The following is a 19,909-nucleotide window of genomic DNA, read 5'->3' on the forward strand; positions in this document are numbered from 1 at the left end:
TTTTTATTGATAATCAGTGGAGTGTTTCCTGAGGCTAAAGGGAAGTTGTTTCCTCAGATGAGACTGTTAACAGAATTGAAGACAGGATTTTGGTCGTCCCTCTCTGGCGGAACTTACAGGTCTCTCCCTCTCTCAGGCCGAATTCAGCCATACTTGTCAAGTTTGACCAATGAAAGGCGACGTTCGTGACTCTTGAGATGTGAGGCAAGATTTGATCAGCAGAAGAACATGCCTGCGGCAAACACTGGTGTCATCCAATTTATTTTAAAATCACATCCAGCAAAGCTACCATGGAGAACAGTGGAGGGAAGATAAGGCACAAAGGTGCAACTCGATTTGCTGGGAAGAATTTCTCTCACCTCTGGCCACCAAATGTTTAAGAGATTTCCAGGTTCAGATGTGTGAGAATATTCGTTTCTCAGTGTCTCTCTCATCCTCACCGGAGCTGATGAGTGGAATGCCTTTCCCGGCGAGAGGAGCCAAACTATGTAAGACCTTCCGACTGGTGATTGACTTTTCTAACTTCTTAAAGCGTCGTTTCCTGATGGTGACATTTACCCTCTGACACTCCCCGTGATTTATTTGGGACCATTAACATGTCAGCCAAACCATAACCAACCAGATCTGGCTACCTTGTTTTCTGATCTGGGTCTCAGGGGCCTCACTCGGCTGCCGGAGTGAAGACCCAGTGTCCGCTTTCAAAGGCCCGTCTCCTCCCGATGTGTTCTTTGGGGTTAGATGGATCGCGGGGGTCTGAGAGGCGTCCATGTGGAACCCATTCGCATTCCTGCCACACTCCACTTATAATCTTGACACACATATCATGGTTCAACCGCAAAGGTGCTTTCTTTTCCACGCATTGCTTTGCCATTTAATTAATTTTTTTCTTTAAATATATTTTTGATCATCTTATGAGTGTCAGCTTTTATGTAGATTTTTTTGAATACATATATTATTATTTTATATGCATGGGATTGTCTTCATTTCAGTATCTTCTTTTGTTGTCTTTCTCTTATTTATATTACCATATTAAAAAATGGTGTTTCTTTTTTATTTAGTTCCTTAAATCTAATCAAATTAAAATGTCCTTGCATTTATTTTATGTATTTTTTGATTGATTTTTTTTCATTTATTTTAAATTTAGGTTCCTCATTTTTATTTTGAATTTAAAATGTGAGTATTATAATAAATATATTTTTCTTGTTAATGTCCCTCTTTCTCTTTCTTCTTCTATTTCTTTCTCTTTCTCTCTCTTTTTAAATCTCATTTTATTTCTTCATCTTTATTTTATTCCATACTGTTTCAGGTGGAATGCGACCCACATTTTTCTATTGTTCTACATACATTTTATTAACTTTCTTTGAAAATTGCATTTGATTTATATGATTTTTAAATACACATACTTTAGCACTAGTAATTAAACTTTGTGTTTTCTTTTTTCTTGATTTATTTCCTGGCTGGTGTGGGCTGGCTGGCTGTGTCTCTGGAGTATCAGTAAACCTCCAGATCTTGATTTATGGGACATTTTCCTGAGGTTGGCTGCCACATCAGGTCAACATGTCAACCCCTGCTGGATATTATGGGTGTAAAAGGAAGGAAGCTGAAGTATAAAGAGGAAAGGAATCCATCCTCTTCTGACTTTCTGTGCCACCCGGAGAGTCCAGAGGTCTGCGGTGGAAAGTTGGAGTGGATAATGATGAAGAAAAAATATTTTTAGATTAGATTAATGGAAATATAAAAACATTTCCAGTTGAAGAAAGATGATAATTTTCATTTTTTTCTAAGTCAGATTTGATAGTCAACCTAAACCTGTTCTTCCTCTCCTCCCTCAGACTGTCAGTCCCCGGTGGCTCTGCAGGTTCTCACCTCCCGCTGTCAGGGCAAGAAGAGCTGCCAGGTTCGAGCCTCCGCCAGGGACTTCGGGGATCCTTGTTACCCTGGAACCAGGAAGTACCTGAGCGTCATCTACACCTGTGGTGAGTCACACTACCCCGTTTATGTGGATCAGCTTCCTCTAGAGGGCGCTGTTGGATCACTCAAAACACTTCAGTGCAGCAAGAGTAAAGGGCTTTTAAATGACGCAGAGACCTGGTAATATTGATTCAGTATCTAGCTTTTGATTCATGGTGTGGTTTTAGAATGACACCGAGCTCTGACAGGAATTAAAGTATGAGGTCTGTCAAGTCTTTGTTTCTCCCCAGTAGTTCAGATCGAGGCGACTGATAAACTGCTTTTTTATCTGCTGCTTTTGTCGAGACTCATCCTGACAGGTCAAGGCTGTAATTCATTACCTCTCAGAGACACAGGCACATAAGTTACCCAGACGCCTCCAGCATCCTGTGTGCATCAATCCCTGACGCCCAGAACCCTAAAATAAAAGAGCGTTCTCCTATCTATTACGCTACATGTCTGGCGAGGGTCGGAAGTGTCCTGGTTCTCAGGTTTACAGGCCGACAGGAGTGCATGAAGTTGTTTGGCTGGGTCTGGCTCTGACCTTCCTTATCTGTCGCTCTGTGGCTCAGCTGCAGCAGGAAGAGACGGCAGAGACGGAGAGAGGAAGGATGTGGGATGCTGTAAATGTTCGACAGATCGGGGGAACGTGCTGTGAGATGGGTCTTCTGAGCTGTGGTGGGACTTGAAATGGAGTTAATCTGTCTGGCCGCCGTAGACGTGAAGCCACCGCTCGCCCCGGGCTCCAGCAGAGGGGTAATTTTCTCTTTCAGTGGTGGTGGAGTGCGCGCAGGTTTGACCCCACTCTTGTCTGGGCATGAGCGATGGCTGCTCTCAGCGTGGGCTTGTCTTTACAATGCACTTATATTCACTCCCCTGTGTTTCTTTTGTCTCAACTCTTATTTACTTCAGTCGTCATACTTAAAGACATGGTACAGGAAGTAAGAAGAAAGTAAGACAAATTCACTAAACAGAAGAATGAAATCAAGATCAAGACATTTAAGTATAAATATCCAGCAAGAGTGTGCTTCATATAGCAAATAAAATATGACTATATTTATCATACATGTCATACATGGACAGTATACAACATATTTTATATATATTCATGTAAAAGTCACTATAAAAATAGGCAAATAAAATGAGTTATAACAAATTAAGTCATTGAATATAACACACATTTTTGAAATACTAGAAATAAAAATTAAGTAATAATAATGATTGATAACGATTATTCATAGGGTAAGTAAAAAACAGGAAACCTCACTATCATAAAGTAGAGAAACAATATGAAGAAATTACATCAAGAATTTACATTAAGGATATAAACTTGTCTATTATACTGAAGTCAATTGAAACAATATGCCATTTTCTCCACAAGAATTACAATTAAGTCTGAATATAATAAGATTTTTATTCAGTAAATAGATGGATGGAAAATAGTACAATAAATATAATCTATATCATATAAATAATAAATATATAAAAATAAATAGAATTGCATACAGATGATTTAAAAACAATAAGTTTCTAAATGGATGCTTTAAAATTGTAAAAAGGTAGAAAGGAGTGACCATTTGACCCAAAGCAGCACCAGATAGAGTAATAAAAGATCCAAATAAGAGAAAAACACAACTTTTACCTCATAAACAAGATGAAGTAATGTTATGTAAAATTAGATGATATTGTCACTTAATGAAGGCATATGTGACATTAAACTTGAACAAAAAAATAAAAATTAAATAAGAAGGATTCGAATGGATATATGGTGTTGAAACATCAATAAATGTAACTCCTAACACAAGTTTGTTCTCTACAAATATTGAAGTAAAACCTATGATGGTGAATGCGTTTCAGAGCTACAGCAACACACATCACTTTGCAGCTAAGAAAGCAAAATATCATCAGGTAGAACAGGAGCAGGAAAGTTTCCTTAATCCTTCATTTATTGGTATTATTTTCCAGGCCTCTTTCCTCTCTCTAGCGCCGCTGAACTCAGCCTCTAAGTGGGTTGTGTGAGTCAGCCGTCTGATGAGGTGTGAGCACACTTGCACTTTTACTGTCCCTTTATGACCTAAGTGGTATTTCACAGACGTTTGTGGCTGCCAAAAATAAAACAATCGAGGTGGCTGTGTTTTATGAGTATGTGTGTCTGTGCCGTACACACAGGCACAAGTTCGGTATCAGCCTCCAGAGCTCGTCCGTGATTTATAAAGCCATCAACCCCTGGGCTGCTTTTTTCCTCACCCAGCCGCCGGGTCCGACTCGGTCCTGAGCAATAACACTGCAGCAAATGGCCTGAAACCCTCATCACTCCAGTGGGGTCGCACACACACGAACATGCTGCAGTGGCTTCTGTCAGGCTTCATTTCTGGCCGCTCCCTCAGGAGGAAGTCCCTGTGGTTTGTTTGTTTAGAAAGTATCACTGCAGACGGAGTGCAGCCGAAGTTCTGAGACGTCTGTGACGTCGACGTGAGGGAAGAGCAGAAGTCAAGTTGTGTCCTGCTGCCGATAATTCATCAACTTTGAATGTTGAGTTGAGAGCAGCTGTTGGAGGGTGATGGATGCCGAGGCTCGGGGCAGCAAGGCAGCTTCCGATTCTGACGCTTTGAAGAGATGTCTGCCGATGACCTTCTGCAACTGTGTCTCTGATGTTCATTTGTCTGCTGCAGAGCTCAAAGCATCAAAAACGTTGTTATGACGCCTGCTGACAATGCAAAACAACTTCAGAAGGAAAACAAAAGCAACCATCAACGCAACAAGAGTCAATGAAAGTGCGTTGTAAAAAAATAATGTTGGATGTTTAAGGTATTGTTCAGGCTGCCACCGTGAAAAACGTTCTCCTGAAAAACTCCTTTGTTAGCCAGCAGAAAGCTCCAAACATCTGGGAGCATTCTGGTATGCTCTAGTCCTCACTCACTGTCTCACACAGCCACAATTCTACCCCAAAATCGGACTGACAGAACACAGTCTGCGACGTTAAGATTCTACACTTTGACTAACAGATTGTCTGCAGAGTAGCCTTTAAATGAAAAATATGAAAGGAAAAACTGTACTTATATTTCCACTTTTATTTCAGCTTAGATTATTTTTTTTAATAATATATTTTTCTATAATTATGTCACTTGACTGTGGGCATCATGCCATGTTTTTATTTTATAATTATTATGTTTTTGCTTTTGTTTACTTAAATTATTCAATTATTGATTTATGAATCATGGCGCTCCATTTACCCCATAGGAAAATGTTATTATAATGAATTTAGTATTTTCGATCACGAAATGAGAGGCATTCGTGATTTGGAAATAAAGTGTGCTAAATTGACACTTAAATCTAAGAGTTATTGGTGCGATGAGGCATCTATTCAACCAAACATGATGTTTTACAATGAAGTTTTTAGTGGATAATGAATCTGAACGTACAATTACAATGTATTTTACGATTCTTAAACACTGGAGAAATGTATGATGTGATGCCAGTTATGACAACAGCAACACCAAGTTCACCAGGCTCCCAAGCTACACCAGCAATTGACGCAGCATTGGACTGTGAATGTATCATGGTTCATTCCTTGAGCTGCCAGTTGACCTGTGAATACACACCACACTGAAGGTGTAAAGCTAAGTTAAAAAAACAAAAGAGTTGAAACAAGACTGACTTTTGAAGTACTATACACACAAGCTCTCGCACGACTGTTTTGTATCCAAAACTTGAGAGCTGTTTTTGTCTTGAGCCGAATACAAGAGCTCCTTTACAGACTTCTGTTATTAAACTCCAGCGACCCGGAACACAATGGCCTCTGACATCTTGGTGTACCTTGTTGATGTTGCTAGACTGAGGAGACGAAAGGAATGAGGCGGCCCCTCTGAATCCTCCCCAACCTCGTAACACAAACCTGACTAGGCAGAAAGTGCGCAACAACAGCCGCAGCAGCTGGTGCTCTCAGGAACGCGGGCGCGAGAACACACACAGCACGTGACCTCACCTGACCCGTCTGTGTGTGCGTGCGCTTTTACCCATAAAAGGTTCGCAAGCAAGACATTTCAGTGTTTCACATAAGAAACGTAAAAGTTGCTTCTGGTGCCGCGTCCAGAACAAGACGGGGAACATCAAAGAATATTTTTTGGCGCCAACTTGTGTTGCCGTGGTGATGCCAGGGTTTGTGGATTGTGCTTTGCCAGCATGTACAGTCAGCTGATGTCTGCTCAAGCCGTTTCTCATTGACCTCTCATTGACCAGATGTAGCGCACACACACACCTCAGACGAGTAGTGTGGTCATACGTTACAAATACAACATGATCTCAAGCCTGCGAGAAGTGTAATTAGATTCAATTAGAGTGGACGATTTGACACTAATAATGAGGTGGTCTTTAAGTCTACGACTTCTCCGGAACATTGCGGTGACTCATTTAGTCCCTTGAATACGTGCTGAGTGTTTGGCCAGGGCTTGAACATGCGTGGAAAGGATTGTACTAAATGACACCATAGAGGGACCAGGATTCCTTATATGGTCATACCCTCCTTCATGTCTCTATAGTTTTCATTTGATCAAGTGGTAGTACAGGATATTTTTTGTTATGGCTTCGTCTCCCAGTTCCCTCGTCCAGTTTTGCTGTGGATCCTCTAATCCATCCAGGGTTGCCAGAGCAAGTCCTCTACCTTTCTCAACCATCCACCTATCTTCTTTATGGCCTCACTCATCCGTGACGGTCAAGCCATGTGTCCTCCCTAACTTTGTCTCCAAACATGAGCTGTCCCTCTGATATTCTTATTTCTGATCTTCTCCTCTCTGGTCACTCCCAGTTACATTGTCAGTATCTATATCGCTAACATACATTGGGCGTTTGGGGTACTTTAAATAGTGTAATATTTAGCCAGCTAGTATGTGCTCAAAGCTCCTGCAGGCCATACAAATAACTTGACAGGCAGTATTTGGCCCTCAAGGCTTGAGTTTGACTCAACCATCCGCCGTTGGAGTCCTGTCCTGTTTAGCTTCCCTTTTACTCTCATGGTGAATTCACACCAAACACAACTGTCTTGCTTCTTGCACCAGAGTAGTTGTTGGTTTCGCGTTGCAAAAGGTACGCCCCTCTGCAGAGGGCGGGTCTGAGGTTCATGGAACATCAACATGGTGGATCAGAACACTCTGTCTACTGTGGAAGTACATTTAATACATTAATTTGGACGCTGAAGTTCAGAATCTTCAAGCGTTCCGATCCAGTTTTCTTCCACTTCACGTCTTCGTCTAGTTGAGGAATATTCCATTTCTGCGTAGGCTACTGTAACATTTGAGCTCCAAAGCCCCAAATGTTGCCTGAACTGTGTCATCTCAAATGCGTTAAAGCTGCGGCCCATCTCTGTCACATCCCCTTCCTCCATATTCCAGCGCACCTGCGACTGCCTCTACCTTGACTTTACATGTAAAAACAAAGTCATTTTGTCCGTTAAATCACGGTGTGAATGTACCTTTTCTGTGACTCTGAGCGGTCGTCACCAGTCATTCCATCCTGCCTGCACTCGCTTCTTTACCCGCTCTGTATGTAAGTGGCAGTCAATAAAAAAAAAAATTCCGATGCTGAGAGTGTAACTATTGCTTCCACTTGTTGTCGGAGGACTTAGTTGAACTTAGCTCTGCATGCTGCCGGCCACATATAATTGCCTGGCAGGCCCCGTTTGGCCTGCGCACCGTGACTTTGACATCTGTTTTTGTTCCAAGGTATCACTAAAACGTTCTCATAAAAGCTCAACTAAAATGATTGAAACACAAACCTTCACCCTCAACTTTGCCTCCTCCTTATCAGCTAAACCAATTACCTTGACTCTTGGTGCTAATCCCTTATTTAGCCTCCAGTTGCCAAAGATTCCGTCCATTAGTGCGAAACAAAAGCTTATCTCACCGCAGCATCTATGACTCACGGCGACTAGAGACCAATCACTCGCCCGTTCCGCGACTCTGGAGGCCGTTTACATGTCGTTCCGGCTGGTTAATTACTGCTAAATTAAGACTTTAATGATTTTCAATTGCGCTGTGTTGTGATTCGTCACGTGGCGGTTGGTGTCGGCCACAGCAGGAGAGGATGAGAGATAAAAGGACTTATGTGATAAGTATGACGGAATGTGAGCTTGATGAACTCAGCTGAGGCAGGTTTCACGGAGCTCCAGATAAAGACATCAGGGCCTCTTGAAGATGAGTCATTTCGCAAAGATCAGCATGAATTTGTCACGTTCTCTCCTTAGTTAAACGATTCTAGCGCTGTGTTTTCATGGCGTCATAACATTCTACCAAAGCCTGGGGCACCACCTGCTACATTCTTTTACACAGTTTCTCACATCCCAAAACCTTTATATGACTGTATTTTACTCTATTATGATCGGTTTTACAAACCTTTTTTGCTACCTAGCTAGCTAATTCTTGCGTGTTTAGACCGCCACAATGGTGCACAAACTCTTGTTGCTGGACAGACATGGACGCACTTTTCAACAAAGATATTTTGGTGCCGTCAGTCTCTGGCCTCTGGTCAAAGCCAATTATGTCCCTGCAACTGTTCCGACCGAACACATAGGAAGTGTGTTCCAGAGCGGAGGAATGTTCTGCCAGGCGCTCAGGGCTGTTTGTCTCCTCCACAAAAGCGGGAATAATAGCTGCATGTTAGACATTTGTGCACAAATACATGCGCACAAACTCTCCGTGGTTTCCCCAAATTTGTTTGTGGAAAGTGCAAAATAAGCAGCTTCTCCTTGCTTGCTTCAGCTCCGCTTGGTTTGCCCCTCTCTTCGCTGGTGATGACATCATGCACTCGCTTTTAAACAATATAATGTTTTCATTTTTATGCTAAGTGTTCCCAATCAGGGTTTTCTTTGAGGAGGGGGGTCGACTAATGCTTTTCAGTCTGTGGCTGGTTTCAGTTTTCATCCTGCGGTGGATGAAGAGGGAGAAAAACAGAGAGGCAGGAATGAATGTGTGTGTGTGTGTGTGCGTGTGTGTGCATGTGTGTGTGTGTGCGTGCGTGTGTGCGTGTGTGTGCATGTGTGTGTGTGTGTGCTGGCTGCCAGGGGGGTGGGGTGGGATTTGAGCTAAGAAATTCCCAGGGCACCTAAAAAGTCTGCCAACGTATAAAACCTCAACTCTGCTGTGCATTTATTTTATAGCGCTGTTAAACGCAGGTCCTGTAAACAGCCACAGTTGTCATGCTTTGATTGGTCGGAAAGTTGTTAAACCTCCTCAATCCTTACTAATTATAGCCAAATTATTAGCCTTCTGTTTGTTGTTGTTTTATTTCGTAGTCATGTTGTTTAGTGTGTTGATTCTCTAGCGATCCAATTGTTCAGGTTTTATAATTTCACATGATTTCTTTTGCTCATAATTTAAATTTCATCACCCTGAACTGTGTTGCTGTCTCCCGGGGGGTGTCCAAAGACTGGCCTGGAGGCCGCTTTGGGCCCTTGGAATAGCATTACCTGTTGCTTTATTACATTAAAATTTTGTGTTTTTTTGTCTGCTTTTCTATCTGTCCATCACTCAGTTGAGCAGTGGGCAGTTGTTTCCTTGCGTTCTCTTTGTCCGGCTTGCTTGTCGTGGGGGTGACTTAAGGACTTGAGTGAGTCTGTCAACTAGTATGAATAACCCCCAACAAGTTTTGCACCCTTAAGAGGTAGACGTTTAAATGTGAAGTAACTAGCTATACACTATGTCTACAGCCAACCCCTGTATCTATTTGGGAGACGCCATCTCTTCACGTCTGACACTCATTTCGCAGCAGTCCTGTGCAGTGTTGAGACCCACTTCCATGTGACTTGTTGGTCCCAGTATTAATGCGTGAGCGCTTCCTCTTCCCGTCCATCATCCCTCCATCCCATTCTGTGACTGACTCCAGTCTGACCATGGACAAGAACTCTAATAAGCTGTTGATTTGTTTCACCGCAAAAATGCAGCAGAAAACCTCCTCCACGCTGGTTCGCCAGATTTCCAATTTCAGCTGAATGAAATTCTCAAGTCATTTCCTGAAGCTGAAAAGTCTCTCTCCTCCTCGCCCCGCGCCCTCCTCCCCCTCTCTGGATCTCCTCCCCTCTCCACCTCTCTAACTCACACAGTAGTGGGCTCTGTAGGTGGACACTGCTCATGCCTTCCTTCCTCTCTCTCTCTCTCCCTCGCTCCCTCTCGCTTGCTTTCGCCTGTCACATTCCTCTGCTCTGAAGCCGGTTTACCTCTCGCTCTGAAAAGTTGGAGGCAAAACTAAGCAGCAGCTTTGCATCTCTGTGGTGAAGAAGAAGGAAACGTCACTCTCCAAAGGGACCGTACCTTTTTTTTCTCCTTACTTTTGAAGAAAACTTTTTGGATTCTGGTTCTGTTTGGAACCGCAGTGGACTACTCACGTGAGCCCTTGTTTTTACGGCAAAGCGAGGCACAGCTCTGCTGGTGGAGAAGGAGGAGGGGAGAGTGTTTGACAAGACAGGCCCAAAAATACACACTGTGTGGGGAAAGTTGGACTTGGAGGATTTTCCATTCAGCGATGTGTTTGTAAGTCTCACCTGCTCTTCTGTCTGCCTTAACTTGAACCAGTAACTAAAGCTTGTGAATGGACATGTTCAGGTGTTTTAAATGCACCTTCAGATGAGCTGCTGTTGTCACTCGAGTTAGTCCAGGTTTTGAAGAGCGACTGACAGGATTAGACAGATGTTGAAATAGCATGTGATCACCTTTACAGACGAAGGTCTGCTGTGTTCGTTTCCATCATCGTTGATGAGCTGCGTACGGCTGCTTGGAGCCGAGCCACTCTGCAATTACCCAGCGCACGGTACAGTAAAAGCAACAGGCAGCGAGTCCCACTAATAGGTGGTGATGATTACTTTCGACGGGAGTCGGGCTTCCTCACTGGGAGGATTTAAAAGCCTTGGTTAAACGGTCAAGACATTTGGAGTTGAAGAAAAACATTGCTTAAGTCGATTTTAAAAGTTGTTTTTTTCACTTCGGTCATAGAGACAGTCGCTAGAGAAGAAGGAGTCAGAAGGGCTTCGGATTACCTGTGGATCCGTGTCTGTTCGTGGTTCCTCAGAGAGAAGCAAGCTGAGGTAGCATGTAGTCAGGATGCTTCCAGAGAGAGGTGGAAAGATTAGGACCCGGAAGACCTGAAAGTGGTTTCTGTGTAAAGTGAGGTCTGGGTTCCTTTCTATAAGCTGCTGCCCCCACGACCTGACCCCGAGTTAGTGGGAGGAAATTGTGGATTGACAGTCTGCTTCTTCACCTCTTCTTTGGTTGAACCATTATGAAGTTCTGGATCTCACTTCCTGTAGTAAGAAGAGAATAAATAAAAACACAGCATCGAGGAATTTCAATGCAGGACAATTGACTGTTGAGGTGTCTGAACTTTCTATGCAATTTCAACAACCACTGATGACAGTAGTCCTTACAGATCCAGATCAGGGGATGTTGGTTGGCACACTACTCTTTGGCATTAAAGTGAGCGCCCCCTGCAGTGACCCACACCTCCTCAGGTTTCACGACAATGATGCAGTCAGAAGCAGCAAAAAGACAAAGTTGTTTACTTGGAAATGCAACGCACTGTAAACATGCTGGCCTTGTTTTTATGGAGCTCTGCGAGTGTGCGAGCTTGTTTCTCTCCACACCTTCTCTCCAGGTTTTTCCCTCTAATTGACGCAGCGCCGCTCCACGAGAACACAAGTCCTGCGTCCCTCCCAAAACCACAAGGGTCTCTTTGTTTGTAATTTATGAATTACTCTGTGGTTTGGAGTTATGAGAGGAGGGCGGCTAAAGATACCGAGCAGCAGGAACGACTCCAGCTTGCTCCGGCTTACGCGCAGATTTGTGTTTATGATTCCAGATTAGCTGTTAAGATTTCCTCTGGGTGCTGAAGTGACTGCTGAAGGCTTTACATCTTAATTGGCTTATCTTGTCTCTGATTCTTTCCATCTGATTTGTGCTCCTATAGCTCTTTTCCCACGTTGAGATAAGACATCATGTTTGACAGAAATGTTCCACACCATCAGATAAGGTCAGCTATGAAAACACGAGAGCTGGAGCTACACTTCCTTCATCATGTTAGTGCTCTGCATATATAGAAGTGGTATTGGCTGCTGAAGATGGATGGGCAGGGGTCCGCTGGTCATCTACAGGCTCGAAGTTCAATGCTAACTTACTTCAGAATTGAAGTCTGAGAAGTCCAACGCTTCATTTCGATGCTGACAAATGACAAGTCAGTTTCTGTCCAGCCCTTGTCCTGACCTTCGAATATGAAGACCCACGGAGCTGCTGCAGACTGAGAATTTAAGTGTTGTCTCACTGTGATGTTTCTGTTGTGTTTTGTCACGTCCCTGTGGACCGTGGTGTTTGCTGATGATATAGTGATGTGTGGTGAGAGTATGGAGGAGGTGAATGAGAAGCTGGAGAGATGGAGTGAAAGTCAATGAGCAGCAGAGTGAAGACGGAGGGAGGTAGACAGTAAGTATTTGCAGTATATGATCTGGAGTAGTGGATATAAATCAGGGGAAGTGAAGAAGAGGCTGCAGGCTGGGTGGTACAGGTGGCCGTGACTGTGACCAGAAAGGACATGGTCAGACACTAGTGTATCAGAGTGACATGTGAAGAAGAAGATATGGAGGCCAGGTTGACTAGGGAGGCAGTGGTGAACCAAGTTTGTTGAGATAGAAGAAGAAGGTCAATGAGGTTCATGGTGAAGGAGGACATGAGGAGGGAGGATGTTCTTGAGAAGGTGAACGAAGAATCATTGTTAAGCACTTAGGTGAAGCTCAGCTTCTTAATACTTGTTTATGACGGCAATAGTGAAGTCTGTCTTGCATGAGGTAAAAGCCACTTCCAGCATCTACATTTTACTTGATACCAGTTAAAGATCACTTTGTTCCATTAGAAGTTGACCTCAGCTCAAACATGTCCTCTGCTTTTTGTCCCACTTTGTCGACTTTTCTCTTAACTTCTCCTTCCATGCTTTCTTCTGGTGACCTTACAATTAAATCTGATTGGCTCCCGTCCAACTTCCTTCTTAAATCCGCTTCTCCCTCCCTCTGTTGGTGTTTCCTATTTTCTTTAATTCTGACTTCCCTCCTCCTCTGCTTTCTTCCTTCCTTTCAGAACCCTCTCAAAAAAGTGTCACTTTGAAGTCAAAGGCGAGGATGATGGGTCTCCTGATAGACAAAGCAGATGTGACCCCCCTCCCCGCCACCAACACCAACACCGACCTAACCTCAGCCACCTAAAACTTTCCTTGAAAAATCACTTTCATGCAGCTGCTCGCAGAAGTGAAAGGCTTCCCCCCGCATCTCAGTGTCAACCAGCTGAACACCTATATATCCCTGTGACGCTGAATTTACAGCATGTGGGATTTAGGGTCTTTAGAGTCTTCCACCATGACCCCTATGTCATGGTACTTCCTTCCGTCACCCTCTTGTTTGAAGGTTGTTATCGTCTGCAGTACTCTTATCGAGGGAGCGACCATCGTTACTATTTTGTACCTTATATACAATGAAAATCAAGTCATTTTTTTAACAGGGTTTTGTGGCATTTTAATCCCCGTAGCGCTTGTTTTGTGGCGAAATTTGGTTCTCGAGCTATAAACACGCCACGACTTCAGTCCATATTTTTAAACAAAATGTAGCCTTACTTATCCTACCTTATGAAATGCCACACAAAAATGTCACAAAACTTCAGTTTAGAACTCATTGGACGCTGTTCTTGTTAATATTTGCATGTATCAACCTGCTTGATTTACAGTCAGAGTCAGACCACCTGAGGATTGCTAGCTTATCTTGGCAATTCCACTGACAGGAACCAGAGCAATGACTGTGCAGTCGAATATAGAAGGCAGATGTTAGAAGCGTGGCGGAGAGAGCCCATCACACATTTTTATATTTATGACAGGAAGTGTTTTCTTTTCTCATTTAACAGTTTGTGGTTTGGTTCCTCCATGTGACTCTTTTATCAGCTTCAACTGTATCATCGTCTGTGTGAGGCCAACTGGATCCCGTTGGATTTAAGAGGTCAGGCGGGATAAGGAGGTGAAAAATTCTTGTCTGTTACGATGATCCTTTTGAGGTTCTGAAGGTGTGTGAAAAGAATGCTCCCCAGCATGAGCTTATCATTGGCATCTCTGTTGGATGAAAGCATTAGTTCGGACTAACAGGTCCAGGGCAACCTGGTCATTGTGACCTGGCTAAGTTGGGAGGATAAGTGTGTTACATGCGGTGTACATTCCAGTTTTGAACACGTTCTTGGTCAACACACATTCAAAGCAGATGCATTTGGGAGGTGAAAACACTCTGTAAAGTCTGTGAAAATCAATGTTCCCAAAGTGAAATAGCATGACCTGATCAAATGGTCTCAGGCTATGACCAACCCTGGTGTTTTCCACAGTGTTGGTTTGTCTGTCTTATAACTTGAAACATTATCAACAGATTTGGATGAAATTTTCAGGGATGGTCTGAAGCAGGACAAGATGACAAAGGATTCATATTTGGGAGTCTGAATATTTTTTTGCCATCAGTTTAGGTGCTTATAGATGAGTGTCTAAAGTGTTACCCCAGATATTCACACTTTCAAGGACACTCTGGTGCTCTAGTTTAGTTCTTTAATATATTCTTTATTGGCCAAGGTTTGCACTCTCTGAGTGTTTTTCTACTTGGTCCATGCACTTATGATAATTCGCAAATGAAACACATTCAGGGCAAAGTGGAACGTCAAATGTTGTTTGACATAGCAGCGCCACGTTTATTGCACATGATTCGTCCTCTTGGCTGCTGCCCTTTTGGCAAGTCATGGCAACTCTGAAAAATGTCTTTACCATTTAAGGCAAGCTCGTCCAGTCCAACTCTGTGTGAGTGTGTGGTAGCGTATCTGTTTGTTGAACTGAACTCAGAAAAGCAGGGAGATCTGAGTGACGTGGGCGCATACCATAACACACATTCTTGTCACAGCTTTGCCAAAGGTGCGTTTGTTTGCCCACTAGTCTGTCTCCTGAAACCTGAACGTGACTGTGTTTGAAATATTGACGGTGAACTGCTCGAGAAGACTTTGAATGGCATCTGAGGCCAGTTAGCTGATGATTCGGAAATTGTTTATTTAAGGTAAAGTTGTGCAGCATGACTTGTGATTCAATACATTAAATATTTACTCTTCTTTGGAGTCATAAAATATTGACAAAACATTTAATTCTATTACAAATAAGAGACTGAAAGACACTCAATTTTCCCAAGTGAAGTCATTCTTTCTTAGTTCACATGCCTTCCAGGTAGCCACGCTAATGTACTGACAGTCAGTAAAATATAAGTCAAATTTCCTTAGTGTCCCCCTAATAAATAAAGAAACTCTGCAACGACTGTAACCAACCAATGAAATTTGTTCATTATATCGACTAGACGTGTTGTCATTGTTCTATTGGCCCATTCAAGTGTAAGAGGAGACCACCGCCACCAAGAAGGTTGAAAGTATTGGACCATTTCATAAAGGACGCATATGTTTCACACCACATTCTGAGTTATTGTTGAAAAGTAAGTTGAAAATTGAGTTTCATATATTAAATATATTATGAGTGTTTCTCAGTATCCCAAACCTTCTGTGAGCTGATAGTTCAAGAGTTATCTCGTCCTTTTAACCTTTATGTGGTTCATATGTGGAATTATAGTGGTGTATTACTGCGCGGAAGGTCGCCAGTAATAGCTTCACCCTTCCAACCCCAGAACTCCACGACCAAATCTCAGCTCCCAGGATTGTTTACTGCTTTAAAAGCACTTCCAAAAATGGAAACCCCAGCGCAGTCTGAATATATTACATGCATTTATTCGTGGCTGAATGCAACAATGCCGCTGTTCCCATCAGTGGAACTGGCACAGGGGGAGCATGTGGTATGTTTTTACAACCCCTCTCTTCGCTCCCCCCTTTGGCTCACCCTGGCTCACCCCCATTAAGCTCAATTTGTTCTGAGATGCGGCGACCGCTGAGCCCGGGAACATGTGCTGCACGGTTACGAGAGCGAGTTGATTCGGAGGACTCAAGTCGAGTTTGTCCGTGGAGGGACGTGTTTTTCAAACATTGGGAGACATTGTTGTAATGTACACATCTTAAAGGGTCTGTTGAACAAGCAGAGCACTGCTGATGTCATTTTAATGTTGCTTGCTCAACGTCTGGATACAAATGCAATTAAATTCATCCCATAAAAGTTGAAAACAGGAGGCTGAAGATCCATATTATGTCTGCTCAATGAGTCCCTCTGCTGTTAACGCAGTGTTTTATATTAAAACGTTCTTAATAAAACCCTGCCAGTGGCAAAATCGTAAACTCTGGCTTGTGTTGCTTTAATCGTTTCATTGCTGCGGCTTTGTAAAATTAGCAGAGGAACTTAATGATGTCTGTGGATTTTACAATGCAGAGAGAGTTGCAAACGGGGCAGATGTTAACCAGACGCAGCGTTGACTCGGAGCGAGACACAGAGCAAGTACGCTTCTGAGGATGCTGAAGGAGGGATCATGGTTGTTTCCGATAAACTCAAGTAGAAAAAAGCTGTAATATAATGTTCGATTACAAAGTCTGTTCCAAACAGATGCAGACGAGAGGCAAGGAAGCCTCCTACTTTGCTGGAGGCTCTCTTCAACATTAGCAGCTTTAAGCTAAGTTTTTGTGAGAGAACTTAGAGTTAAAACAGTTGTATTCCCCCCTTAATGTTGGAATTTAAATGGAGATCTGTGAGTCCTATTTGAAAGAGACATGCCAGATAAATGCTGAATAGTTGCAGTCACTATCATAAATGATCATTGTCCTCGTGATGAGTTCACATCTGTCCAGCTCTGACCAAATCAGTCCGCGTGACTCAGCAAAACAATTGATTCCGGCTGAAACTCTCAGAACCAAGACTGAAATCGCACTCGCAAGTAGAAACGCCTATTGACTTATCAACACGTGCAAAGACGACCAGGCTGACCTGAGGCAACAGTGATCAATAGATTGGTGATAACCGGGTCGAAGGTCCCAGCCATCAGAGGCTGAAGTCAAAGCACAGGTCAAGAGGTCAGGTAGCAGGAAGTTTGTCATTGATACACATCGTTTCCTGGTAAAAAATAAAGTCTCACAAGACTGAGTTTCCTTTTTGAGTTTTTCCTTGTTATTACAGCGCAGATAAATCTTTCTATTTTGGTTAAAGCTGTCGACCATGTCCGTCTGGAACATCCGCACTGAATGAGAAATGTCCTTATATCAAAGTAGCAGCCCACAATAGACGCTGATGTTATCGCAGTTATTAGCTTTATCGCTACTTCAACATCCTGTGTTTTTACTTTGATAATATTAGCCAGGGTGTGTAACTAAGTTGTAATGTCCATTGATAGGACTGTAACAAATCTCATTCCTTCTCTGACTCGCTGCTTTTAACAAAGCAGTACAAAATAAAAACACAAAGTTTCATGCATGTTTGGATACACATGAGCCTACCACCTACTGGAGATCCCCAAAATACTGCCGTATATCTTGTTAGATTGATATGAGTCTCCTAGGATTTCTCCTCCTAATGGCATGGGTTTTTATTGAAAACTAAACCTGCTTTTTGAGAGGAATGATTCACTCGGTGCTTTGATAGTGATTTACAGTATTAGTTTGAACCCTGCTGCCCAACTTGGATCGTAATGTGGCTGTTACACTATGTTGAACTTGATTACAACATATGTCTCCGAAGCTTTAAATATACGTCCTCCGAAATAGCCGACGTCAGCTCTCCGACTGCCGGCCCATCCCAGTACTGTAGAACCCTTCCAGGCTGTTATTTAAAATAAAGTTGGCCGCTGTGATCCTGCGCCAGAACCCGCTGATGCAGCCTTCAAAACCTTCTCCTCTCCTGCTCCGACCGGGACTGCCAGAGAGCGACTCTCTGCCCTTCTATGGCATTTGGTCTTTTCTTTCCTCACTGCATCTGTTTCCTCCCTGCAACGTTACACCCGAGTCCAGCGCTGTGCTGCGGGTCCATGTGTAGCTGCCACGGTAATTCATCTGGTCGCTGGTGTTGGCATGAGCCTGTGTGCTCTCATGTGATTCACGTGTGATATAGTGGTGTAGTTCAGCCTCCAGTGTGTGGGAACCTAACGTGTGTTCCTGACTTACATCTGTTTCTGATTCACCTCTCTTGTTGGCAAGTGGAGGATACTTTTGGGTGATAAAGCGCACGATGAATGGACTCTTCCCGAAGCCCATTAAAGTCAAAAAGCTGCCGTCTTATAGTACATCCCAGAAAACACCACTGAATTTATTATTTGCTGAGTAACCATTACAATATTAGCATGGACTACAAACTGGGTAGCAGCTACCCCTTTGTGTCTGATGGGGATTTTCCATCTCTAGAGCTTCAGGACGTCGCTCTCCGTTTGTGTGTTTGTCTTTAATCGACATGTGCAACGGCTTTCTCCCGCCAGCTCGAGCCCAGACCTCCAAGATGTGTTTGTTTAGCTAGCGACCGTCCAAACCGGTTCGGACAATGTTGCCTTACAGTTCATCATTTAAGAGGCGGAGTTCTGAAGAACAAAAGAGTTTTCTTTGTATTGTTTACAAATTGAGGTTGGTGTTGAACTGAGTTTCAATTAAAAATCAAAACATGACTTTTGTGGGTGGTTGTGTGTCGGCTTTGACTTTGACCCTGTCCATCGTGTCCCCCGTCTCTCACTCAGTAGCTGGGATCTGCTCCTGCTCTATGCGGCCCCATTCAGCGAATGAATAAATGAATAAATGTTGGCTCAAAACAGTGTTTCTAATAACATAAACCCTTTGATCACGGTGCAGTTCTAGTTAATCACATTTTATTCTTCGAGTAAAACTGCTGAGTGAGCATGTTTTTAACCTTTAATTCAGGTTAATTCGCACTGTTAAACATCGCATTTAACATCTTCACTGTGTAAAAGGCGGCGTTTAAGGTTTGTTAGCGCGTATGCTAACAATTACATCAACCTCTATTCTCTTTCATGTGTCTTATAATGTACGTCAATGTGACATATTCCCTGTTAAGGTCCCATTGGTGATCTCAGGGGTGGTCCGCTCCCCCTCCTTCTTCATGGTGGAGTTCTAATTTAACCAAACATCTGTAAATGCAAGGTTTTCTGCCACTATTAAGTCTCCTATCTCCCCCGGCAGACGGATTGTGGGTTTGACTTGTGAAGTGATTCGGTGTCTGTTCTATGTAAAAGTGATCTGCCGCCTGCTGCATGAGCCCTCGTTCCTGGGTCTGGGCCTCTGCTGGAGAGGTGTTCTGTCCAATGTGTTTGAGTTGAGGTGTCAAGCGTTGACCTGTGTGATGATGTACGGCCGCTCTGTTTCTTGTCAAATACGAGCCCCTCCCCTCAACGTTTATGTCAGATTGAAACAGATGTTTGATCTCGGACAGATCTGCAGCACCGCTGGACACTAAGAAAACTTCTTTCACGTTACTTCAGTTCCACTAGATTTCTGAAGCTCTCCTGCCAATATGTCATCCATTCATCCTTCTCTGTAGCATTGGTCTCATACTGGGTTTGAAAAAATGGTCCTTTCTAAGTCACAAACTCAAGGCCTGGGGGCCAAATCTGGCCCTCCAAGGCATTTTATGTGGCCTGCAAAAACTTCCATTATCACAGAAGATGTTCTTTGATACCAATAGATCACATCTATAATGTAGACAGGGTTTCCCCCTTGTGCTTTAGAGGCCTTGAGATTTTGGCCTCCTACTCTGAGATATTCCCGCCATAGGGGGAGTTTTCTGCAGTTTATTCAAATATATAATTAAGTGTGACAGTGCTACCTTGCTGTCAGTCAAGCAGGACTTGTCCCCTTCAGAAAGATTATTTAAGGAGGACTACAAAATGACCCACTATGCTGAGAAAGACTTTGTAGAATAATATAAGATTACAGTGTATCAACATTTTACCATTGGATTCTTCACTAAATAAACGTTTTGTTTTGCGTGCAACAGTTTGGTTAGTGAG

At 43.1% G+C, this 19,909-nt stretch overlaps 1 protein-coding gene across 4 annotated transcripts in view; it reads left to right on the top strand.

The window, feature by feature from the left end:
• LOC128768010 (protein eva-1 homolog A) overlaps window positions 1–19,909 on the top strand; it is a 62,992-nt gene that overhangs the window by 29,399 nt on the left and 13,684 nt on the right. For 2 of the 4 annotated variants that reach the window (XM_053880502.1, XM_053880503.1), the window contains exon 5: window positions 1,833–1,976. In XM_053880502.1, coding sequence (XP_053736477.1) covers window positions 1,833–1,976 — 144 coding nt within the window. Of the gene's footprint in view, window positions 1–1,832; window positions 1,977–9,742; window positions 10,470–19,909 lie in introns of those variants that run through there. The other 2 variants (XM_053880505.1, XM_053880504.1) reach the window with 1 other exon arrangement.

This window comes from Synchiropus splendidus, chromosome 12, assembly GCF_027744825.2.
Source record: "Synchiropus splendidus isolate RoL2022-P1 chromosome 12, RoL_Sspl_1.0, whole genome shotgun sequence".
NCBI lineage: Eukaryota > Metazoa > Chordata > Actinopteri > Syngnathiformes > Callionymidae > Synchiropus > Synchiropus splendidus.